Source organism: Lactuca virosa, chromosome 4 (assembly GCF_052849685.1).
Source record: "Lactuca virosa cultivar CGN04683 chromosome 4, Lactuca_virosa_CGN04683_v6, whole genome shotgun sequence".
NCBI classification, from domain to species: domain Eukaryota; kingdom Viridiplantae; phylum Streptophyta; class Magnoliopsida; order Asterales; family Asteraceae; genus Lactuca; species Lactuca virosa.
Genome location: NC_136429.1, coordinates 72,085,270 through 72,111,290, shown reverse-complemented (window position 1 = coordinate 72,111,290; position 26,021 = coordinate 72,085,270). Strand labels below are relative to the sequence as shown.

General features: G+C 39.1%; 1 protein-coding gene across 3 annotated transcripts; it reads left to right on the top strand.

Annotated features, from left to right (window-relative positions):
- The first annotated feature begins 20,834 nt into the window (after window positions 1–20,834).
- Window positions 20,835–25,182, top strand: LOC145105383 (TMV resistance protein N-like). Of its 3 annotated transcripts, none has more exons than XR_013707285.1 (5): window positions 20,835–21,474; window positions 21,705–22,800; window positions 22,896–23,201; window positions 23,307–24,565; window positions 24,908–25,182. XR_013707285.1 is itself a non-coding variant. In XM_079042503.1 (4 exons), the coding sequence occupies exons 1-4, from the start codon at window positions 21,011–21,013 to the stop codon at window positions 24,492–24,494; spliced, it is 3,054 nt and encodes a 1,017-aa protein (XP_078898629.1). In that variant the 5' UTR covers window positions 20,835–21,010; the 3' UTR covers window positions 24,495–25,182. The 3 variants fall into 3 exon arrangements, 1 of the variants encoding a protein (XP_078898629.1); XR_013707284.1 differs by having other exon boundaries at window positions 23,307–24,572; XM_079042503.1 differs by having other exon boundaries at window positions 23,307–25,182.
- Window positions 25,183–26,021: the final 839 nt, after the last annotated feature.

The window sequence follows — 26,021 nt, the reverse complement described above, 5'->3', positions numbered from 1 at the left end:
GATGACGGATATATAAAGAATGCCGAAATCCGAGTTATAACGAAGAAGTTATGACCTGTCGAAGTTTCACGACAAAACCGGCACGGTGCCGAATGACGTAAAAGGTGAGTTTTTGATAAACTACTTTTTAGCCTTAGTGATCTAAACAAAAGTCGTAGTGCTCGTTAAACCGAGAGTATGTATAAAAAGAACGCCCAAATCTGACTTCGTATGAGGAAGTTATGATTTTTCTAAGTTTCGGCTTAACAGTAGACAGCTAAAAACTTGAATTTTAGATCGAGTGATTTTTAGCCGACACGACCTAAATGAGAATCGAAGGTCTCGTCAATAGTAGCACAACTGTAAAAAGTCTGACGAAAACGGACGTCGGATGAAGAAGTTATGAATTTTTAACGGATTTCGTGTCCCGGTCTGTTAAAAATAATAATATAAAAATTAAATTCAAAATTAGCCGAGGAAGTCTAAACAAAAGTTGTAGAGCGTAATTTTACCTACGCGTGCATATAAAGAACGTCAAAAACAGAGCTCGTATGCGAAAGTTATGATTTTTGCAAGTTTTTGGCACAAAAATCAAGAAAATGTGGAAAACCGGGAAATTTCGCTGAGTCACCTCGGACACGTCATCCCTCGCATGCGAGGCCTCCACGTGGCACCTCCTGATAGGACCGAGCTTCGCGTGTCGTCTTCTGATTGGACCAAGTCCTCGGTCCACTCGCATTCGGACAGCCTCGCAGGAGACACCCCGCGGATGCTCCTCGGACACCCCTTCGCATGCGTGTAGCCTCCTGATTCGACCGAGGCTGTTGACCAATCCGAAGCTCGCAGCTGTCCGTCCGAGCCTCGCCCTGTAGCCAGCTGGTCCGAGCCTCGCACCGCCTTAGCCTCCGAACCTCGCATACTGTGACGCGTGTCTTCTCCTCGCTGCTTCGGGTTCGAACCTCGGGCCTATATATAGAAGGCATGCGAGCCTTCCCGGGTAATTTTGGGAAATTGCCCATTTTTACCCCTTTTTCAATATTTTGGCTATTTTCACATCCCCCGATGCCCCGAGATCATTTCCAACTCCCGGAAAACGTCCCGGAGTGCCCGAGAAGCCCGGGAAATTTATTTTTTCGGTTTTGAAGCCCGACCCTCGCAGAGCCCGGTTTCTCAATAAAACTCCCGGTTTTATTAGAAACGATCGTTTTAGGCAACGAAGTGCTGCCCGATTATCGTTAAATCAAGTGAGTGTGTAGTCACTTTCACCTTACACATATATATGAAGTAGTTTCTTTAAAATACGTGTTATGTGTAATTATATTAATTGTTTAATTAAGGTGATTGTTGAATAGATGTTTTATACAAGTTTTAAACTGTGTATGTATTTTTATCTACAAATATGTTGGGTAAAACATGGGTAGATAAATTAGATGATGTGTGATGAAATAAAAGTGATGAGAGATATCGATGTTTAAGATGATCTAGTCATCTAGCAGAGTATAGATAACGGCCACAGACTATCTTAGATAGTTCAGTGGAACGTTAGCAGACTTGTAATCGGTAGGTATGTTTGAACTATATGTTCATAAGGTGTTCTCGAACTATATGTTCATTAGGTGTTTTTGAACCATATGTTCATCCATTAGTTCTTCTTTTTGACACTATTACGTGTCGGGGTACGGGAGCGTACAGGAGTACTTTATTAGTATTTTCCCTATACTTTTATTTTGAAGAGCTTTGGAGTCTTTATTTCTTTTATGAAGTGATCAGACAAGCTTCATGAGTCAGTGATATAGATCATGAGTCAAATAGTGGGTGTGTGATGAAAGGTGAGTTGGATTGATGAGATGATCAGTGATATAGATCATGAGTTGAGAGTGAGTGGTGAAATATGAGAAAAGCCATACCCAAACGTTGGCGTGAGTGGTGCAATATGAGAAAAGCCCTTACCCAAACGTTGGCCCCCGTCATTCAGCAGAGTATGGATGACAACCATGGACTATTCTAGACGGTCTGTGGAACACTAGCAGGCTTGCAACCTGTAAGAGGATGAACTATATTTTCATCAGCTGTACTCTAAAAACCCATTGACATGTTTTGCGGGGGGGAACTCCTGTGGGAAATACCGTTGATAAATAAGAGTTATGGACTTAGCATATGGAAAACCCATTGACATGTATTGCGGGGGGAACTCCCGTGGGAAATACCGTCGATGAATAAGAGCTATGGACTTAGCATATGGAAAAACCCACTAACATGTATTGCGGGGGGACTCCCGTGGGAAATACTGTCGATATATAAGAGCTATGAACTTAGCACATGGCGACGATGTGACTTCGTGCCTATTTGACATAAATTGCTGAAGGAAAGCAATGTTGTAACCCCGATGTTTGTCTTATTTGACATATATTGCAGAGGGAAGCAATGTTGTCACTTTATAGGTTGTTTTATGTTAGGATGTCTTGTTTGACATAAATTGCTGAGGATAGCAATGTTGTCACCCCTTGTGAAAATCCTTAGGCTAGGTCCCTTGTGATAGTTGTTTTAGGGACATAAAGTGAGGATAATGGGAATGGGTAATTAGGGTTATTTTGATTGATAAAATTAATAAATTTATTGTTGATTGAGAACTTAATAAATTTATTATTTATTGTGGGTTGAAAACCCTATATGCTCACCAGGCTCCCAAGCCTGACCCACTCAGTTTAATTGTATCACAGGTATCGATACGAAGTTGCTTTACACTGAGAGATTAAAAGAGAAGTAGATCACTAGTGTAAATGAATGTAAGTTTTGTTTATGCTTATGTTTTTGTATTGACAATGACATCCCAATGGTTTAAATGAATAAAATACATTTCTTCGGAAATGATCTGATAACATATTTATTATGTTTTTCTGGGAACAAATTCCGCAACACTTTTAATCAAATGATTACTCTGAAATTATTATAAAAGCATAAATTAAACCGGTCTTTTCTGGCCGTGAAATTGGGGATGTCACAGTTGGTATCAGAGCATTAGTTCAAGAGAACTAGGAATTTGTAGGATTTCTAGACTTAAACTTAGAATGCTAAGCGATGATTGTGAGATGAGTGTTTGCTATATTTTAGACACGAGCACAAGTTTATTTTAGGAAAGATGCCTAAAATGTTTTATGTGATAAATATTTTATGTTATAGTTATAAGGATGCTTTATATGCTATTATTTGTTCGGATCTATGGTCTGTTGCCGACCGGATCTGAAAACCTTATGTGTGTAGGATTCTAAGCGTATGATTACGAGATTAGAACTAACATGTAAACGTTTCGAAGTGATAAGGAGATTTATACATTTATCGTAAATAAAGCTTTCCTATCTTAAGTTCTCGCCCAGTACACTGAACGTCTGCTTGGGTGTACAAAACGTTATGGTGAAGACTCGTAGAGAATTGAGTAGATGGAGGAAATGAAAAGCTTATGATAGTGAATGATACCTATCAGAAGATATTGTAAGAATGGTATCTTGCCTTTAGAATATGTTTGATATAATAACGTAACGTTTAGAGGGGTACGGTACATCTGAAGTACACCTTCGATTGGCAGGATGATGGAATGATTGGTGAAATTCTTGAAGTTGTCCCATCATCTGGAAATTTCCATCACCAACCAAGTTGAAGTAGAATTGATGATTGAAGATACGCATGGAAGAAGTCCTAGTAGAGTATAGGAAAACTTTATGATTAATTGGACACATTCGTATGTGTTAAATTGTTTTGTGATTTTAGGACTCGGGGACTGCGAGACAGTACTTGGGACGAGTATGAGTAGGTGTGAATAGTAGTAGAGATCTATGTTGGATATAGTGTCTAAGTCCATAACTATATTTGGTATGTACTTGACCCGACCCGGCATGGTCCATTTGGGTTGCACTTCACCCGAACAATTTGTGGATAATCGTTTGAGAATAGTATAAGTTATGATTTATTAATATATTATAAGTCCTAATATATTAATATAAAATCATATTATTTAATTAGTATTGATCTATAATTAATCTAGAATTAATTTAGAGATCAAAAGTATGACTAATTAAATATGGGCTCTTGTATTTATATAGTGTGGGCTAATGCTTATTTGGAATGGGCTAGGCTTGCATGGAAAGTCCATGGATACTCCATGGAGCTTTAACCCATGGATCTCATGGAAATGAAAAGACATGGGTATTAGGGTTTACATGGATGTAACCCTAATTCACCACACTATATAAAGGAGGCTTTGGTTCTTGAAATCACACTAGTTGTGGTGAGTAAAGTAAGAGGGCCGATTTCAAGAAAGGTGATTACTATTCTCTCAAAATTCCAAGTTTGTGGTGATTTGTGATTTCCATTTGAGGCATCCACACTATTGGTGCTAGGCTCTAAAACTCCAAGCAATCAACTACAACTACAAGGTAAGTAATTCTACTAGCTTTATTTGATTCAAGTTCCCCATGCCATGCTAGATAGGATAAGAACCTTGGAAAATAATTATTTGCATGTATCTTAGTCAAACATAGATCCAAGGTTTCTAGGGTTTCACGTACACCATAGCAGTGTTAGAATGCTCAAAACCCATCAATCTATACTACTGGAAGCACAGGACTCACACTTGGATCAGGGAAAGTCACAAGGTTACCAAGGAGTTCGTAATTGATTCCGTCTTATTCTAGTCTGTCGTTACCATCGTTTCGGTAATGACTAAGAAGATGATTGTTATTCCGACCCTAGTGGTCATATCAAATTGAGTCCGACTACGATGAGTTTGTTACGTGGTTCAGAGAACCAAGTTCGATGTAGTAGTTGACTTAAGCCGAATTGAAGTAAAGGATGATCAAAGCGATCAATAGAAGTATCGCGTTCATTGTTAAATAAGTTGGGTTAGGTTGTGTTCTGACCCAAAGGGATAAAGTGATAGCATATGCATTGAGGCAATTAAAAGGGCATGAAAAGAACTACCCCACTCATGATTTGGAGTTGGCAGCGGTAGTATTCGCCTTAAAGATAGGAAGGCACCATCTTTATGGTACTAAATGCAAACTTTTCACTGATCATAAGAGTCTTCAATATCTCTTTAATCAGAAGGAACTGAACATGAGGCAACGACGCTGGCTAGAGTCACTCAAGGACTACGACTATGAGATACTTTACCACCCTGGTAAAGCAAATGTTGTTGCTAATGCTCTCAGTCGGAAGGTGAATCTTGAAAGGAAGAGGCCAAGAGCATTGAGAATTAAAGTTGTCTCTACAATTGTGGAAAGTATAAAGAAAGCTCAGGAGGAAGCTTTAGAGAAAATGACCAAAAGGAGGAACGTTTGGGATAAAACGTTGGTGTTTGATACAAACGGTCAAGGACTGAAGGTATTCAAAGGTAGGATTTGGGTACCTAAGATGGGAGGAGTAAGAGATCTTCTGATGGAAGAAGCTCACAAGACCATGTACTCGATTCATCCCGGCAGTGTAAAAATGTATAGGGATCTAAAACTCTATTACTGATGGCCGACGATGAAGCTCGATGTTGCTAAGTATGTGGCCGAGTGTGTAACATGTGCTAGGGTTAAGGCACAACATCAGAAACCGTATGGGAGTTTAGAACCTTTACCTGTACCCATGGGTAAATGGGAAGGTATCACTATGGATTTTGTGACTAAACTGCCCAGAACAAGGAACGGTCACGACATGATTTGGGTGGTCGTTGATCGTTTCACTAAGAGTGCGCATTTCATAGCAACCAACGAGAAATGGTCTATGGATAAACTTGTGAATTCTTATGTGAAGGAAAGTGTGAGGCTTCACGGTGTTTCGTTAACGATTGTATCAGATCGTGACAGCCGTTTTACCTCAAGGTTTTAGAGGAGTCTATAAGAGGAATTGGGTACCAAGTTGTGTTTGAATACATATTACCATCCACAAACCGATGGTCAGAGCGAACGAACAATTCAAACATTGGAGGATATGCTGAGAGCATGTACCCTGGAATTCCAAGGTAACTGGGATGAACAATTACCTCTAATAGAATTTTCCTATAATGATAGTTTCCACTCGAACATCTAGATGGCACCTTATCACGCTTTGTATGGAGAAAAGTGTCGAACGCCGTCATGTTGACTGGAAGCTGGGGAAAAGCAGTTTGTGGGACCTGAAATAGTCCATCAGACTGCTGAAAAGTTAAAAGTGATTAAGGAAAGGAGGTTAGCTGCTTAAAAGAGCTATGCTGACAAGAAAAGACAACCGATATCATTCGAAGTTGGAGATTCGGTTTTACTTAAAGTCTCGCCGTGGAAGGGACTTATAAGATTTGGTAGAATGGGAAAGTTGAGTCCAAGGTTTATTTGACCATTTAAAGTTCTTCAGAGGATCGGGAATCAAGCTTACAAGCTAGAATTACCAGAAGAACTAGAGGGTATTCATAATACCTTTCAGGTGTGTTATTTAAGGAAGTTCACGGGAGATGTGTCCGACATAATTCCCATTTCTGAATTAAGGTTAGATGAAAACAAGAGGTTAATTGGAGAACCTGAGGCAATCGTTGACCGTAAGACTAAGAAGTTGTGACACAAAATGGTCGATTTAGTGCTTGTGCGTTGGAAACATACGAATGGGCCAAATCTCACCTGGGAAACGGAGAGTGACATGATGAGTCACTACCCGTATTTGTTTGCTGATGTGTGATTCCGGGGACGGAATCATTCTAAGGGGGAGAGAGTTGTAACGCCCGTGTTTCTAGGCTAGGCATTAATATTGACGTTATAGTCTAGGTTAACCTTTGTAACTCATTTTAAAGAAATGAAAAGGAATTATGTGAATTTTATGTGAAAATTATGTGTTTTATGCTTAATTATTAGGGTTTAATTAATTAAGAATAAAAATGAGCATCAAAAATAAATATTAGATAAAGCCGATACCTATTAAGAAACTTGTAGTGGTCGTTACAAGGATTACGGATATATAAAGAATGCCGAAATCCGAGTTATAACTAAGAAGTTATGACCTGTCGAAGTTTCACGACAAAACCGGCACGGTGCCGAATGAAGTAAAAAGTGAGTTTTTGATAAACTACTTTTTAGCCTTAGTGATCTAAACGAAAGTCGTAGTGCTCGTTAAACCAAGAGTATGTATAAAAAGAACGCCCAAATCTGACTTCGTATGAGGAAGTTATGATTTTTCTAAGTTTCGGCTTAGCAGTAGACAGCTAAAAACTCGAATTTTAGATCGAGTGATTTTTAGCCAACACGACCTAAACGAGAATCGAAGGTCTCGTCAATAGTAGCACAACGGTAAAAAGTCTGACGAAAACGGACGTCGGATGAAGAAGTTATGAATTTTTAACGGATTTCGTGTCCCGGTCTGTTAAAAATAATAATATAAAAATTAAATTCAAAATTAGCCGAGGAAGTCTAAACAAAAGTTGTAGAGCGTAATTTTACCTACGCGTGCATATAAAGAACGTCAAAAACAGAGCTCGTATGCGAAAGTTATGATTTTCGCAAGTTTTTGGCACAAAAATCAAGAAAATGTGGAAAACCGGGAAATTTCGCTGAGTCACCTCGGACACGTCATCCCTCGCATGCGAAGCCTCCACGTGGCACCTCCTGATAGGACCGAGCTTCGCGTGTCGTCTTCTGATTGGACCAAGTCCTCGGTCCACTCGCATTCGGACAGCCTCGCAGGAGACACCCCGCGGATGCTCCTCGGACACCCCTTCGCATGCGTGTAGCCTCCTGATTCGACCGAGGCTGTTGACCAATCCGAAGCTCGCAGCTGTCCGTCCGAGCCTCGCCCTGTAGCCAGCTGGTCCGAGCCTCGCACCGCCTTAGCCTCCGAACCTCGCATACTGTGACGCGTGTCTTCTCCTCGCTGCTTCGGGTTCGAACCTCGGGCCTATATATAGAAGGCATGCGAGCCTTCCCGGGTAATTTTGGGAAATTGCCCATTTTTACCCTTTTTTCAATATTTTGGCTATTTTCACATCCCCCGATGCCCCGAGATCATTTCCAACTCCCGGAAAACGTCCCGGAGTGCCCGAGAAGCCCGGGAAATTTATTTTTTCGGTTTTGAATCCCGACCCTCGCAGAGCCCGGTTTCTCAATAAAACTCCCGGTTTTATTAGAAACGATCGTTTTAGGCAACGAAGTGCTGCCCGATTATCGTTAAATCAAGTGAGTGTGTAGTCACTTTCACCTTACACATATATGTGAAGTAGTTTCTTTAAAATACGTGTTATGTGTAATTATATTGATTGTTTAATTAAGGTGACTGTTGAATAGATGTTTTATACAAGTTTTAAACTGTGTATGTATTTTTATCTACAAATATGTTGGGTAAAACATGGGTAGATAAATTAGATGATGTGTGATGAAATAAAAGTGATGAGAGATATCGATGTTTAAGATGATCTAGTCATCAAGCAGAGTATAGATAACGGCCACAGACTATCTTAGATAGTTCAGTGGAACGTTAGCAGACTTGTAATCGGTAGGTATGTTTGAACTATATGTTCATAAGGTGTTCTCGAACTATATGTTCATTAGGTGTTTTTGAACCATATGTTCATCCGTTAGTTCTTCTTTTTGACACTATTACGTGTCGGGGTACGGGAGCATACAGGAGTACTTTATTAGTATTTTCCCTATACTTTTATTTTGAAGAGCTTTGGAGTCTTTGTTTCTTTTATGAAGTGATCGGACGAGCTTCATGAGTCAGTGATATAGATCATGAGTCAAATAGTGGGTGTGTGATGAAAAGTGAGTTGGATTGATGAGATGATCAGTGATATAGATCATGAGTTGAGAGTGAGTGGTGAAATATGAGAAAAGTCATACCCAAACGTTGGCGTGAGTGGTGCAATATGAGAAAAGGCCTTACCCAAATGTTGGCCCCCGTCATTCAGCATAGTATGGATGACAACCATGGACTATTCTAGACGGTCTGTGGAACACTAGCAGGCTTGCAACCTGTAAGTGGATGAACTATATGTTCATCAGCTGTACTCTAAAAACCCATTGACATGTATTGCGGGGGGGGGGGGGGGGGGAACTCCCGTGGGAAATACCGTCGATAAAGAAGAGCTATGGGCTTAGCATATGGAAAACCCATTGACATGTATTGCAGGGGGGGAACTCCCGTGGGAAATATCGTCGATGAATAAGAGCTATGGACTTAGCATATGGAAAAACCCACTGACATGTATTGCGGGGGGGGGGGGGGGGGGACTCCCGTGGAAAATACTATCGATAAATAAGAGCTATGAACTTAGCACATGGCGACGATGTGACTTCGTTCCTATTTGACATAAATTGCTGAAGGAAAGCAATGTTGTCACCCCGATGTTTGTCTTATTTGACATATATTGCAGAGGGAAGCAATGTTGTCACTTTATAGGTTGTTTTATGTTAGGATGTCTTGTTTGACATAAATTTCTGAGGATAGCAATGTTGTCACCCCTTGTGAAAATCCTTAGGCTAGGTCCCTTGTGATAGTTGTTTTAGGGACGTAAAGTGAGGATAATGAGAATGGGTAATTAGGGTTATTTTGATTGATAAAATTAATAAATTTATTGTTGATTGAGAACTTAATAAATTTATTATTTATTGTGGGTTGAAAACCCTATATGCTCACCAGGCTCCCAAGCCTGACCCACTCAGTTTAATTGTATCACAGGTATCGATACGAAGTTGCTTTACACTGAGAGATTAAAAGAGAAGTAGATCACTAGTGTAAATGAATGTAAGTTTTGTTTATGCTTATGTTTTTGTATTGACAATGACATCCCAATGGTTTAAATGAATAAAATACATTTCTTCGGAAATGATTTGATAACATATTTATTATGTTTTTCTGGGAACAAATTCTGCAACACTTTTAATCAAATGATTACTCTGAAATTATTATAAAAGCATAAATTAAACCGGTCTTTTCTGGCCGTGAAATTGGGGATGTCACAATGCTCAAAGCAAAGGCCACATCAGGGCGAGTACAAGTCATATCATACATGATCGAGCCAACTGTGGAAGCATATGGTATTCGACTCATCTCTGCTATCTCAGCCTCTGTACTCGGACTCTGAGTCTTACTCAGTTTGGTATTGCTTTGGATAGGTAAGTCACCTTTCTTGGACTCCTCCATGCTGAAACGTTTCAAAACCTTATCCAAGTAGGTTGTTTGACTAAGTTCTATTAGTCTTTTACTCCTGTTTCTTAATATCCTTATCCCTAGAATATAAGCAGCTTCTCCGAGGTCCTTCATAGCGAAACACTTCCTAAGCCAGGACTTAACCTCCTGCAAGGTTGGGATGTCGCTTCCTATGAGCAGTATGTCATCTACATACAATACTAGGGATGAGCGTGGGACGGAACCGGTACCGACCCGTACCGTTCCCGATTTCCCGAAAACCGAATTTGGTCGAAAGTCAATCCCTAGTACCGAACCGAATTAATATCACCGGTACCGGTACCGGGAATGGTACCGGTTTTTGGTACTAGTACCGGTACCGGCGGTATCGATTCCCTAATTTCATGTATTTGGAGTACCAAGTACCGTCCCATATTTTTAAATTCGGTACGGTTTGGTACCGGTTCACGTACACTACCGGTACGGGATCGGGATTTGGGACAAACTGCTCATCCCTATACAATACCAGAAAGCTCACTATACTCCCACTAGCTTTGACATATACATATGACTCATCCTCGCTTCTCGAAAATCCAAACTCTTTAAATTTCTCATCAAAACAAAGATTCCATCTACGAGATGCTTGTTTTAATCCATAAATGGATTTCTCAAGATTACACACTCTATTAGGGTACTTTGCATTGACAAAACACTCTGGCTGACTCATGTAAACATCTTCAGCCAACTTTCCATTAAGGAAAGCGGTGTTGACATCCATTTGCCATATTTCATAATCATGAAATGTAGCTATGGCCAACATAACCCTTATAGATTTAATATTCCCTACTGGTGAGAAGGTCTCATCATAATCAACTCCCGGAGTTTGAGTAAAGCCCTTCGCAACCAGTCGCGCTTTATATGTGTGTACTTTCTCATCCATGTCGGTCTTCTTCTTGAAGATCCATTTGCACCCGACTATCTTATGACCCAGTACATTGTCAAACAAGTTCCAAACTTGATTGTTATACATGGACTGAATCTCACTATTCATAGCCTCTTTCCATTTTGCAGACTCGGGGCCTGCCATGGCTTCCTTATAGTTATTAGGTTCATCCAGATTCACCAGCATGCTATCACTGATAAATGTATCACCTTATGTAGTAATATGGAAACCATAAAACTCAGGTGTAACTCTAACTCTACTGGAACGCCTCAGAGGTACATACTCGTCAATTGGTTCAACCGGAGTTTCCTCCTCGGGTTGATTGCTAGTGTTTAAGGCTCCTTCATCACTTAACTCTTGAAGCTCTTCAAGGTCAATTTGCTTCCCATTGCCCTCTTGGCATATGACTTCTCTCTCGCGAAAGACTCCTCTCCTCGCAACAAAGACAACATTGTCACTCGGTCTATAGAAGAGATATCCAAAGGACTTCTACGGGTAGCCGATGAAAATACATCGCTTACTCCGAGGCTCGAGCTTGTCGTGAGTCTCGCGTCTCACGAAAACCTCGCAACCCCAAACCTTGATGTGGTTTAACAAGGGAACCTTCCATGTCCATATCTCGTGAGGTGTTTTGGAAACCTTTTTGGTAGGGACTAGATTAAGGATATGGGAGCAGTCTCTAAGGCATACCTCCAGAAGGAGATAGGTAAAAAGCTCGACTCATCATGGAACTAACCATGTCTAGCAAGGTTCTATTGCGCCTCTCAGCCACACCATTAAGTTGTGGTGTCCTAGGTGGCGTCAATTGTGAAACAATTCCACATTCCTTAAGATAGTCAAGGAACTCGATACTAAGATACTCTCATCCTCGATTGGATCGCAACATCTTTACCTTCCTGCCCAATTGATTCTCCACTTCTTGCTTAAACTCCTTGAACTTTACAAAGGTTTCTGACTTATGCTTGATTAAGTAGATATAGCCATACCTACTGTAATAATCTGAAAGAGTCACATAGAAGCGGTTAGCATCCCTTGTGGCGGTTCTAAATGGTCCACACACATCAGTGTGTATGAGATCCAACAAACCTTCACCCCTTTCACAAGTACCAGTGAAGGGTGACTTGGTAATCTTTCCAAGTAAACAAGATTCGCAAGCGTCATCTGACTTTAAGTCGAATGATTCCAAAACTCCATCCTTTTGGAGTTGGGTTATGCGCTCCTTGTTGATATGTCCAAGACGACAATGCTATAAGCATGCTTTATCCAAATCATTGGAAGAATCGATATGCAATACATTATTTCCTAAGTTGTCTACAACCATCACAGTTTCATGTATGCCATTGCAAGGTAATGCTTCAAAATAAAATACACCATTGTAATAAGCATTAATAGTACCAACTTCATTATTAAAAGAAAAGGTAAAACCTTGTTTATACAAACTGTGAAAGGAAATAATATTTCTCGCCATATCGGCCGAGTAACAACAATTATTCAAATCTAAATTTAAACCATTACTAAGAAATAAAAAATAAACTCCAATCTTGGTCACAGGCGACACTTTCCTATTTCCCATGATTAAGTTTATCTTCCCGTGCTCCACATCCCTACTTCTTTTTAGTCCCTACAAATCAGAACAAATGTGAAATCCACAACCTGTATCAAGGACCCAAGAATTAACATGTGATGAGTTATTAGATTGAATAATGTAAATACATGCAAATGAGGGCTTGATATTCCCATCCTTTATGTCTTGTAAGTACTTGGGGCAGCTTCGTTTCCAGTCCCCTTTTTCATGGCAATGGAAGCAATCAGCATCCTTTGGATTGGAAGAGGGATTAGCAGAACCAACTTTGGTCCCACTTGAAGAGGATCCATCAAGAGACTTTCCCTTGCGGCTCTTGGAGGGAGCCTTCATCTTCTTTCCTTTCCCATGTCTGATTGCCATAACAGGGGCAGAAGTAGTAGTAGTAGTAGGAGTAGACACAACCAACTTGCCTTTCAAGTTGCTTTCTACAGTCCTTAGAAGGCCTTGAAGCTTGCTAAGAGTGACCTCCTCTTTGTTCATATAATAGGTCATACGAAACTGATCATAACAAGAAGGTAAAGAGTGTAGAATTATGTTTATGGCCAACTCTTCATCAAAATTGACATTCAATTTTAGCAAGCGGCCCACATATCTCTGCATCTTTTGCAAGTGGGCCGTGATGGACTCTCCATCCTTCATTTTGGTTGTGATCATGGAGTCAATGATCTCATACCTCTCCTGTCGAGCACTTTGATGGTATATTTCCATCAAATCTTGATACATTTCAAAAGGATAGTAGTCCTCATAGGACTTATGCAGCTCAGCAGTCATGGTAGCAATCATTAGACACGACACCTTTGTCGCATCCCTCTCATGAGTAGTATGTTCATCGATTTGTTCGGGAGTAGCAATGGTGATATAAATCTCCTTTAGCTCTTTGTCTAGGACATATTATTTGTCCTCATAACGAATAGCCATTCGGATGTTTCGAATCCAATCATTGAAGTTCGAACCATCGAAAATGACCCTCCCACATAGGTTCATGAAGGAGAAAGAGCCTGAAGGAATTGGGGTGGAAGCATTATTTGGGATAGACATCTGAAAAAGAAGAAGAAGAAAGTTTAGGTTAGATGATAATCCTTAATATTACACCCAAATGGGATATTAAGGCTATGACCCAACACAATATTCTACAATTGCGAAGAGGGATGCCGTAATCCAATTGTAAAATATTTGAAGGTAGGTAAATAACGATTTACCAATTTCCACCATGAAAAACGAAATAGATTATTAAGTTTTAATTGGATTTGAGATTCATTGAACTTTTCAATGGCATGTTTAAATCTCGGTTGTGCCCTTCAAGTTTGTGACTGGGATGCCGAGGATCACAAACAAGGTGTGAATAACCATGCAAATTAGCTTGGTACACCCGATGTTACAAATCACTTAATCAATGTGCCGGTTAAACACACACACTCCATTGCTCTATGATTAACACCAAGCTACCCTTTGCCATGCATTGTCAGCCCCAGATTAATGTGTCAGTTAACCACACATGCTCCACTATACTTGACAAGGTGCAAAGTGTAATTTCATGGATTAGCACCATTTTCACAATTTTCCTAAAGTAACTAAGATTGGGAATTTAATAAAAGTTTAGTTACTTTATATTTATCAATATACTTTTAATGAGGGAGAATTAGTGTCATATCCTACCCATTTGGCTAACGACCATCCACCAGTCAAGAAAGCGGTGGGTGAGAGTGGACACCCAATAAACCACCATTTTATAGGCAGTAACCTTATACCCCCTTATAGAACGGCTTCGTGAATGAGCCCTACTAACGGTAAGATTGACTTGTCTTTTATATATATATATATATATATATATATATATATATATATATATATATGTATATATATATTATTAAACTTATAATATTATAAAGTATAAGGGTTGAATTTTAACTTTTAAAACTTCAGGGTTTGGAATTAAAGTTTCATTGATGAGACTTTATAAATTCCAAAACTTGAGGGCAAGTTTTGAAACTTGTCAAAACTCTTCATATTCATAACTTATGAGTTTAATTGGATTTTAATGGATGAGACCTTTCATTTTCCATAACTTGAGGACAAGTTATGGAGGTCATTAAAATTCATTTATATTAATTTATCAACAACTAAAATTATCATATAATTCAAGATTGATCTAGCTAAACTCATAAACTAGATAATACAAGTCAACAGTTTGCAAACAACTTTGTTTATCACATAAAACAACAATTTTCTCAAAACTTTGACAATTATCTTGTGGTTGGATGAGTATAAACACTACCTAATCAGAAAAAACATTTTTAATGATCCAAAACAGTTTGTGATAGTGTTCCCAATCCAATCCAGCCAAGAAACCCGAAATTCTGCAAACAGAGCCTTCAACTCGTCGAGTGCATGAACTGACTCGTCGAGTTGCTCTGTTACTGAATTGACTCATCGAGTCAGTTCATGGACTCGGCGAGTTCACCAGTCAGAGCCCAGAAAATCGACTTTTTCAGCGTTGAAAAATTAGCAAGCATCAAATATAATAGAAAACAATCCTAGGCTCTGATACCACTGTTGGGTTTTGAGAACTATAACATTCCTATGGTGCACATGCAACCCTAAGAGCCATTTTTGGAAAACAAGAGCCATATTCAAGAACGAAAATGACAATAATTTTGTAACACCCAAAAACCTGGTACGTCTTGAAACCCTCAAGAATTCATATTTTTGCAGTTTTGGTCCCTTGAGTACGTTGGGTGTACCTATGGGTACGCTTAGCGTACTCTGCCTAAGTGATCGCGGAGGAGCCCCGCGTACGCTGGGCGTACGTGAGGGTACACCGGGCGTACGTGTCAGAAGGCAAAACCCTAAATCCCGGATTTGTTCCCTATTTAAACGCCTTTTGGCCTCTTGAACCAAACCCAATCAGTCTCTTTAGCCCCATTTCGTCTTCCTACAGCTGAGTTAGTGTGTGAGTGAGATTAGGAGCCTAAGAAGAGGGTTTTGGTGGTTATTTTGGAGTTCTTTCAAGAAGGAGAGTTGTTAAGCAAGCTTGGATCAGTTGGGTGCTTCAAGGATCTGCTTTTGGGTCATCTTGCAAGGTTTCTGGAGGTAAAAAGCTTGTACCTTTCCATGTAAATCTTTAGATCTACCTAGGATTTTCTACTTTGGTCCCTTTTGTTGGACTTTAGACCTCTTTTGGCAAGTTAAGAAACTCTATGAGAGGAGAATGGCATATCTGAGGTCCCTTAGTCGTTTTGAAGTATAAAAATGGAGTATTGGTGGAAGTATTGGTCTCATGCATGGGTTAAGGGATTTGGAAAGGTCATAATGAAGGTTTTGGGTATATGGGAGGCATGCAAAGGCATAAAGTTGGCAACTTTATGCCTTAGGACGTATTAATCAACTCAGATCTGGCTTTTGGACGTAAAGAAATTGAGTATTAAGAACTTAATAGAGAAAGTGCTTAGTCTGGAAGAACGCTGGGCATACTCAATGTACGTTGCGCGTAGTCCTTAAGACCCGGTACGCTGCACGTACCAGAATGATACGCCGAGCGTACGCATTGCAGATTGGGTCGGATCTGTTTTGGACCTTTGTGCTTCTGGGCTTCATTTTGGTTAATGGGTTGGTTGTATTCTGTGGATTGTGGTCCATTTCTTCTGTTATGGGACATGAAAACTTTGGTTGGACCTTATTGGGCCAAAAGGCCCATTAATAATTTTGGACTAGGACCTTGGGCCCATTAGCAAGGGAAGGATAATTGGGCCTCATGGAAGGATGTGGGTTTGGGTTTTCCTGGATTGACTTAAGGTCCTAACATTGATTAATATTAATTGTCCAGCTCGGGAGGTTGCGGACTGTTAGGAGAGCAGCTTTTGTGTTCAGCAGACTAAGGTGATTCTTCTCACCATATGCCACACCCCAAAACCGGAACGGCGGAATCGTTCGGGGGTGGAGGACGTCATGTACATTATCACAACAATGCAAAGTAGTAAACAAGCAACAACATCATCCATTGCATTAATAATATAATTTAATACAAGTGTGTTCTGTCAAGTTAAATAGACACCAAAAACATGAATCAAAATAAAAGATGAGTCTTGAACGAGCTCCATCTTCTCAAAACCTGGCACTGGTACCTGTCTACTGGTGACCTGAGAATACAATTTATTTTGAAAGAGTTTATCAGCTTTAAAGCTGGTGAGATCATAAGTATATTAGTGTCCGTGTTTGTATGAAAGTGTTTGTAAGTATGTAATGTATAAGTTTGTAAATGTTTGTAAGTGTTTGAACTCTCCTAGAAAACCCTATGTTTCCTACTAAAAGTAGCCTTCTACCAAGGCATCAAGTGTTTGTGTGTGTGTCTCTTGTAAGAGTATGTATTTTCCCAAATCTGACTATCATTAACCAAAAATATAGTTTTTACATTTCTGTTTATTGTGTGAAGATCACAAAGTGAATGCAATGGGAAAATGAAATAGTACTGTAGTGTTGTATTAAGTAACTACTGCTGTACTAACTACCTTAAACCAATTGTTATTTAAAGTACCATGTGATTGGCCTGTACCATACTACCGACTATAAACACGACGATGTAAGACGTCGGAAGAAATAACGTTTGGCACCCGTAGACTTGCAAGTCCCACTGTAACGAGCAGCAAGGTGTAGGATAGTCAATCCAGTATAGATCTATACACAAACTCAACGCTCTCCATTTAAGGAGATTCTGGATACAAAACGAGCCATGACAGGTGATGCCATGCCCCGTTACGTGGCTCACATAACTGTATTAGTGCACTAGTATATGTATTGTATGTACTAGCTGTATTGTATGTTCTCTCTCTGTCTAGTATGTGTGTATGTTCTCTCTGTATGGTATTGTTTGTTTCTCGTCATAGTATTCTCTATCTGTATGTTATGTTCTCTCTGTATGGTATTGACTCATGTATGAACTGACTCATTGTATGTTTCATTGTTCTAGTGATAGTATTAGTAACTTCCTAAACTACACCTATTATAGTTTACTAGTAATATGGTTCGTATGTATGAACATGTTTGTATACCTTTGCTACCCAAATGCATTGAATTGAAAGAAGGAACTTTTATCTCTATATACATATACATAATATATAACTAGGATTCAAACGACCCTCGGACAAACAACTGATACCCTAAGTCCACAACCAAACAAGGAACAGGAGGTAAGGTGAGCTATCAGTCCTAAGTCCTTTCAATACTACTTATATAACTATATCTATATAGATACACATTTAACAAAATGTAAGTTTAAAAGGGTTTAATAAAAGTATTTGACATGTAAACGAGTTTGTAAAACAGTTTGAAGTAGTTTGTTTGATAACACAGTTTGAAAAGTAAGAAATCCACTTGTTTGGTAGTTATTAATCACATGTGATTGATATAATAACTATAATAGTTTAACTTGTATCCCCCCATAAAAGCATTTAAAATAATTTAAAAGGTTGATTTAGAGGTATGAACTCACCTGTAGTGAGTGGTTTGGATGAACGGATGGTATAGGATGCTAAGTGTCAAGTGAAGACTTGAACATACACAAGGATCCTAGTTAACATATAATAACACATATATGTATCCAATTAGTCATTTAACAACTAATTAATCAAGTTAAGACACTCTAGGACATGAAAAACACCTTGATTCAAGGGTTATAAGTACTAAGGATTGCATCTAAGGGTTGTAGGGCCTTGCATTTGAGTTTAAGGTCCAAGAGTAAACTCTTTTGGAGTTTACGGTTTTGGGACCAACTCTCATGGAGTTTACGGTCGTAAACCCATGAGTTTACGGCTGTAAACCCATGGTACTTCTACCATTTTGTGTTTTGAAGTCCTAAAAGTCATAATGAATCATCCTTACTTCAAGTCTAAGCCTTAGGAAGTGACTGTGGCAACATTTCACCCCTTTGTTGAGTTTACGGCCCATGGACCATTTCTCCATGAGTATACGACCGTAAAATCTAATGGTCCTTGATGTTTTCGATGTTTAAGGTCCTATACACTTCAAGGATGTGATCTAGACTAGTATCCAAGGCTTGGTAAGGGACTAGGGCACACAATGGCCCTTTCATTAGGGTTTACGGTCCAAGAACATGTTTGGACCGTAAACACCTTTGCTCTTGTGTTTCTTTGTGTTTTCTAGTTGATTAAGAAGTGTAACAAGCCTTATAACACACTAGGGTAAGAGTACTTACAATAAAGGAGCTTGAAAGGGTGTTAAAAGTCCAAGAACACTAGTATGTGTTCTTGGTGTTCTTGGTGAAACTAAGAACACTTGAAGATCTACACAAATGGAATGATTTCACGGATGAAATCATGTAAGATCACTAGATTAAGTAAGATATCAACTAATTAGGGCAAGAAACACTTACCAAGTTGAAGATCAAGAAGGAAAATCGGATGATACTTGAGAGGATTTGATGTTCTAGCTTTTGAAAGTGTGAAAAAAATGAGTAAAATGACTAAGTGTCATATTTATACTCTTTGGAGTTTACGGCCGTAAACTCCATGTTTAGGCCGTAAACTCCAAACTCTTGGAGTTTTGAGACCTTACTGATGCACAATAAACCCTAGGGCATCCTCTCTCCAGTTATCTCTTGAAGTACTAACTTTAAAACACTCAAACTGACTCCAAAAAGCTTGAAAGTTAGCAGAAACAATTATGACTTCTATTAAAGTGAATGGTTGTACAAGATAGAAATTTCAGGTTGTCACACCATACCTATGGGTCTAAGGCACCAAGGCCGGCCCATTATGTGATTATAATATATGTGTTAGTCATTATGTGATTTGATATGATATGTGATTGTGTTTTGAATGAAGACCCCGAGGGGAGCCCGTGACATTGGATGTAAGACCATATGGGGTAGCCCATGGCAGTCCTAGGTAAAGACCATGTGGAGTAGCCCATGACATTGGATGTAAGACCATGTGGGGTAGCCCATGGCAGTCCTAGGTAAAAACCATGTGGGGTAGCCCATGACATTGGATGTAAGACCATGTGGGGAAGCCCATGGCAGTCCTAGGTAAAGACCATGCGGGGTAGCCCATTGCACTATTACAAGTTTTATGTATGCATGGATTATGTGATATGTGTGTAGCTTTAATTAGCTAACAGGATATGTGTATGTGTGGTGGTGTGGTATGCTCTGGGGAACTCACTAAGCATTTCGCTTACATGTTGTTGATTGTTTCAGGTACATCTGAGCCTAAGGGCAAGGGCAAGGCGTGATGACGCGACGTGCACTCTATCACTCTCTTTCACTGTTTGGGTTGGGGACACTCTGATGATTTGAATAAGTTGTAATGAATCGATGATTTGAAAACAATTATGTTGGGATTTTATGGTTTAAGCAGTTATCTTTTATTAATCAAAAAGTGAAAAAAATTTCTTTAAAAATTTGGGTCGTTACAAATTTTGATTTGCTTCACTATGAACATGATTCCAGATCTTACGTTTTGGGCTTCTATTTGTTCATACCAAAAACACAAGAACACAATCATCTTAAGTTTGGGTTGATATTTATTCGAGTTCTGGAGAACCTCCCACCTGTAAATCATTATTCCTAAAAGGGAGTTTGAGACCCACTCACCACCTGTAATTTTTTCTCGTTGGAAATCAAATTCGAGACTTATCTGTAATTTTTTTCTTGCCGGAAAATCATATCTCGCCGGAGCTAGTTAAATTTTCCGACGACTGAAGTTTTCGACTGGTGATGGCGTCTGGTGTTAGTGGCAGTGCTAATGTGGACCGGTGGTGGTTATGATGGTGGAAAAAGGACATTGGAGTTTGAAGGTGTATGGAGAGAGAGAGAGAGAGAGAGAGAGAGAGAGAGAGAGAGAGAGAGAGAGAGAGAGAGAGAGAGAGAGAGAGAGAGAGAGAGAGAGAGAGAGAGAGAGAGAGAGAATTTCTTTTTTCTTTTTCTTTTAATAATTATAAAAGTATTTTAATAAATAAAAAACCTAAAAAACAAAAAACAAAGACAAAATCGTCATTACAATAAAGTTTAAAGTAAATTGGACTAAAGTGACAAGAAAATGAAAACTTAATGGACATAAATACTGGTCCAAATTTTTTTTTTTTTTTTCAAAGAACAACAATTTTTAGCTAACCTAAGGACCAATTTTGCAATTTTGTCTGATAGCAAATCCAGAGGAATTTTGCAATTTTGTCTAATAGCAAAGGAAGTATCCAGAGGGTTGGGGCTGTCACATCTCACCCATTTCATGCTTCCTCCGATCTTCCTTGCGGCTTATTATGTTGTGTGAACACGCGTCTAATTCGCAGTTTCTTTGCAATTATTTCTTAGGAATTTCCCAAAGAAAGCTTCGATTTATATAAGAAGACCTTTTCAGAGGATTTTAATGGCGTTATCTTCAACATCATCTAATCGGAAGAGTTTTAAGTATGATGTGTTCTTGAGCTTTAGAGGAGAGGACACACGTAGGACCTTTGTTGATCATCTTTACGGTTCTCTTAACCAGCTAAGTATTCCCACCTTCAGGGATAACGAGGAATTTGAGAAAGGAAAACAGATAGACGAGTTATTCAAAGCAATCGAAGAGTCAAAGCTCTTTATCATTGTCTTCTCCAAAAACTATGCTTCTTCGTCTTGGTGCTTGAAGGAACTTGAGAAGATTATGGAGTGCCAGAGAAAGATCGAACATATTGCTTACCCAATCTATTATGACGTGGATCTGTCGGAAATCCGTAAACAAATTGGGGAAGTTGGAGGAGCCTTCTCCAAGCATAGCAACGAAGAGGTTGGAAAATGGGAAGAGGCGGTGGAAGAAGCGGGGCATCTTGTTGGGTGGGATATGAGAAACAGGTACCTAATTTCTTAATCATACATCTGCATTACTATTCTTTGGTGTGTTTATTTCTAGTGATGTAGAAAGGTCAACTTCATGTTGTATTGTCAAATTATAACTCAAAATTGAGTCTTCTAGATAGATGAAACATGGAATAACTAGGCAGAGGATTGTATGTTATAGACCTAAAACGAATTTTTGATGTGGGATCTTGAGAAAGCTACCTGAAATTTTTTGTACTCTACAGGGAAGAAGCTGAAGTCATCAATGAAATTGTTGAACAAATTTTACTCAAGTTACGCCCTATTTATTTGAGCAATGATGAAAATCTAATAGGCATGGAACCCCGGATGCTAGACCTGGAGTCATCTTTAGGGCTTGGTTGGAACAATGATGTTCGCATGATAGGGATCGCGGGGATGGGGGGCATTGGGAAGACAACTTTGGCCCGAGCTATTTTTGATAAAATATCTTTTCATTTTGAAGGTAAAAGCTTTGTAGAGAACATCAGGGAAGTTTCAAAAGTGTCGGGTATGTGTTGGTTGCAAAAACAAGTCCTTTTAGATATATTTAAGGATGAAGACATGGATGTAAGCAGTGTTCATGACGGGAAACACATGATGAAAATGCGTCTTCCTGGTAAAAAAGTTCTTGTTGTTCTAGACGATGTTGATAATGTTGACCAGCTTGAGGCGTTAGCCGGTGCAACTAATTGGTTTAAGGGCGGAAGTAGAATTATCATCACAGCAAGAGACAAGCAAGTGCTGACAGCACACAGAGTGAATATGATTCATAATGTCAATTTCTTGTCGGATGAGGAAGCAATTTGCCTCTTTAGTAGGCATGCATTTGGGCGATATATTCCAATTCAAGGGTATGAAGGGCTGTCAAAGAAAGTTGTAAATTATGCTGCTGGTCTTCCTCTAACGATCAAAGTATTGGGTTCGTTTCTGCGTGGTAAAGAAGAGTTTCTATGGATGGATGCACTAAAAAGACTAGAAACGATTCCGAGTCAAGAAACTCTAAAAAAATTGGAACTAAGCTATATCAGCCTAGAGGATGATCACAAGGAAATATTTCTAGATGTTGCATGTTTCATGAAGGGGTTGCAGAAAGAGGATGCAATTAGAATACTTGAAAGCTGTGGATTACATGCTATATATGGTTTAACAGTACTTGAGCAGAAATCTCTCATAACTATTTCAAATCAGCGTTTGAGCATGCATGACAGGATAGAAGAATTGGGCAGGAATATCGTTCGGCGATCGCACCCCCGTGAGCCCAACAAACACAGCCGGCTGTGGATTCGCGAGGAAATTGAAGATATGCTGTCCCATAATGCGGTAAGGATAAAATTTACTTGTAATTTGGAGAAAACTAACACATTTTCATTAGTTATGACACAAGTTTTATGGTGGCTGCTTTTGGACTATTATAGGGTACTGATGCGACAACATGTATACGACTGGAGCAGGTGGAACTGAGTCCTGAAATCGTTATGAAAGGGCTTGGAAATCTGCAGAAACTTAGAGTTCTTTTGCTCTCTGAGATAGATGATGACTATTTTGGTACCCATCGGAAGTTTGATCAAGTTAAACAATACTTTCCAAATGCGTTACAGTTTCTGAGTTGGGAGGGTTACCCTGTTTTGTCTTTACCACAAACATTTAAAGCAAATAACCTTGTTGGACTTGAACTGCCTAGCAGCAGAATCACAAAACTTTGGGAAAGCGGGGAAAGAAAGGTACAACGGTTGATATGTCTTTTGCATGATGATTCATTTAAATGATGTCCGTTCATACTGCAATAGTCATCTTATCTTATATTTGTTCTTTTTTGCATATGACAGGTTCTTAAGAAGCTCAGGTTCCTGGACCTTAGTTTCTCAAAGTTGAGGACCCTCAACCTTGGGATGACTCCGAATCTTGAGAGGTTAAACCTTAATCGATGTTATGATTTGAGAGAACTTCAAGCGCCTGCTGGATCTCTAGAAAAGCTTGTATACTTGAACTTAATTGGTTGCTCAAGGTTCAGATCTTTTTCGTTTATCAAACAATTGGAACCGCTTCAGCTTCTTTCTTTACCTAAGTTAGAGGTGATTGTGGAGTCCTTGGGAGAATTCCCAAGGTACTCCCGTGATAATCTGCCAAAGCTACAGTTTACCTGTTTTTATCTTGAAAAACATCCCCCATCGACCGAAAATGGTCAAAAGAGTGTTTCTCTAAATCTTCAGCCTTGCACAAAACTTGAGAGTGTTTCAGGAAGCATTTTTGGTTTACAACGCCTAAGGCACCTTACGTTGGATGGCTCTATTCCAGAGGTGCCCAACGACGTTGACCAGTTACAATGTCTGGAGAAGCTAAGCTTGTTGTCTACACGTATTAAACGGCTTCCGGATAGCATATGTATGTTGAAACATCTGAAACATCTCAACCTTAAGTCTTGTCGGCTTCTTGAAGAGTTACCCAAGGATCTTGGCCAAGTAGAATGTTTGGAGAAGCTAAGTTTGCTGTCTACGGGTATTAGACGTCTTCCAGATAGCATCTGTATGTTGAGACGTTTGAGATCTCTCAAAGTTAGATCTTGTTTGCTTCTTGAGGAGGTACCCGACGATATTGGCCAAATAGCATGTTTAGAGAAGCTAAATTTGTTGTCTGCACGTATTAGATGTCTTCCGGATAGCATTTGCATGTTGAAGCATTTGAAATCTCTAGAACTTGAATCTTGTATGCTTCTTGAGAAGTTACCTGAGGATCTTGGCAAGTTGGAATGTTTAGAGAAGCTGATCCTAACAAAGTGTATCTCTCTAGAGGATATTCCAAACAGCATCTGTAAGATGAAACGTTTGAGATGTTTAGATCTCCCCTTTTGCAATCAGGTGGAGAAATTGCCAGAGGAACTTGGAAGTTTAGAGTGTTTAGAAGAGTTAAATATAAAGTGTACAGGAATAAGTCGTCTTCCACACAGCATTTCTTCCTTGAAAGGCCTGCGTATTGTTGGATCCATACCACTTGAATTCAATCCTGTGTTTTTCTGACCAAGATATCTACATACAAACCTTGAATAACACAGGCACCGAGAGCAGGAGCCGATTCGCAGAGAACTGTTGTAAGAAGTATTTCTTCTTCTTCTTCTTTGTCCATAAACTGTTTTATTTTGATCGGATTTTTGAACTTTGATCCGACAATAATTGAATCAGAAAATACTAGTCTTATAAATTCAACTAGAATCATTGTTTAAATTGTAGAATATGAAACAAAATTTGATATTTAAAGTGAAGGAAGGCAGCACATGGTCTTATGAGTTTGCATTGTACCATCACAGAATTGAAGAGCGAGATTTGAAATCCTACTAATACATATTGATGCATGCTAATCTTGTATTTCCTTTTTCCATTTTTTCTATTGGACAATTATCGATAATAACGTTTGGACCGTTTCCTGCATTTAGGAGTTCCGATGATCTGGAAGCAGTCAACACACGCAAGGCAATTCTACCTGACTACTATATAAAAACCATTTGGGTTAATACCATTTTATATAGACTATGTCCATTGGGTTAAATCCACATTGGAATTATATGTGGCTTTTTGAATTTGTTGTTTCTTTTTCGTGCTCAGGCTTTGCATCTGAGTTCAATCAGTTCGGCTTGTCTCGGAAACCTTCTGTCCCATATGCTGGATGCATGCTCATCTTAGTCTCTTTTTAATATCAAGGCTGTTTTTATGTCGCATGGATCTTTTTGCAAGTCATCAAGACATATGATACATCTGAATATGGATCTTTTTAATGTTTTTATTAATTAATGCAAATTAGAGGCTGTATGTCCGGCGATATTGGTTGAACTGGAGAAAACAATATAAAAACTCCCAAGAGTACATCATTACCCTCGATTAAGAGGCAGGCTAAGAAGTAAAGATGACGATGTATGCTTTATGCTGTAATTCATAGGCCAAGAAGATATTCATGCAAGACGACATGAACTACATATATGGGCCGAGACACTGTTAACAGATTCAGTATTTGGATATTCCTACTCCAATGCCGTTCAACAATGTCCCCTGAAGAAGGCCAACGCATAATTTGTTCAGGGGTGGTATCTTTATCTTTTCAGAAACATGCTAGGGTTTGAGTCTTACAGGTTAACAACTGTTGTGTGAGAGTTCTAATTCCAATGTGGATTGAGCTCCTTGTTTATGACAGACACCTAGCAAGCTATTATGTACATGATTTACATCTCACATAGAGTTGGGTTGCTAAAGTAAGTATTTAGTTACTAAATTATTTTTATGTGCATCTGAGTACTTAATATACTTATATACACATATTTCTCTACTTGTTTTGTTTCTAGTATAAGCATTTTAAACCACCTCCTTTCTTTCACCCATGTCAACATGTATTTTTTTTTTCTGGGGTCTTTATGGAAGCAACCTTTCTACCCTTCCTCAGGTGGAGGTAAGACTGTCTACATATAATCTCCCTTATTCCATTAACTTATAGCTATTGAGTATATTTGTTGGTGTTCTGTAAATGTGTATCACATAGATTATAGAATATTCACTTTT

Excerpts from the sequence above, each read along its gene's own strand:
- LOC145105383 (XM_079042503.1), top strand. The coding sequence starts at position 21,011 with ATGGCGTTATCTTCAACATCATCTAATCGGAAGAGTTTTAAGTATGAT. Across the intron at positions 21,475-21,704 it reads GGGTGGGATATGAGAAACAG|GGAAGAAGCTGAAGTCATCA; the intron begins GTACCTAATTTC and ends TGTACTCTACAG. Across the intron at positions 23,202-23,306 it reads GGGAAAGCGGGGAAAGAAAG|GTTCTTAAGAAGCTCAGGTT; the intron begins GTACAACGGTTG and ends TGCATATGACAG.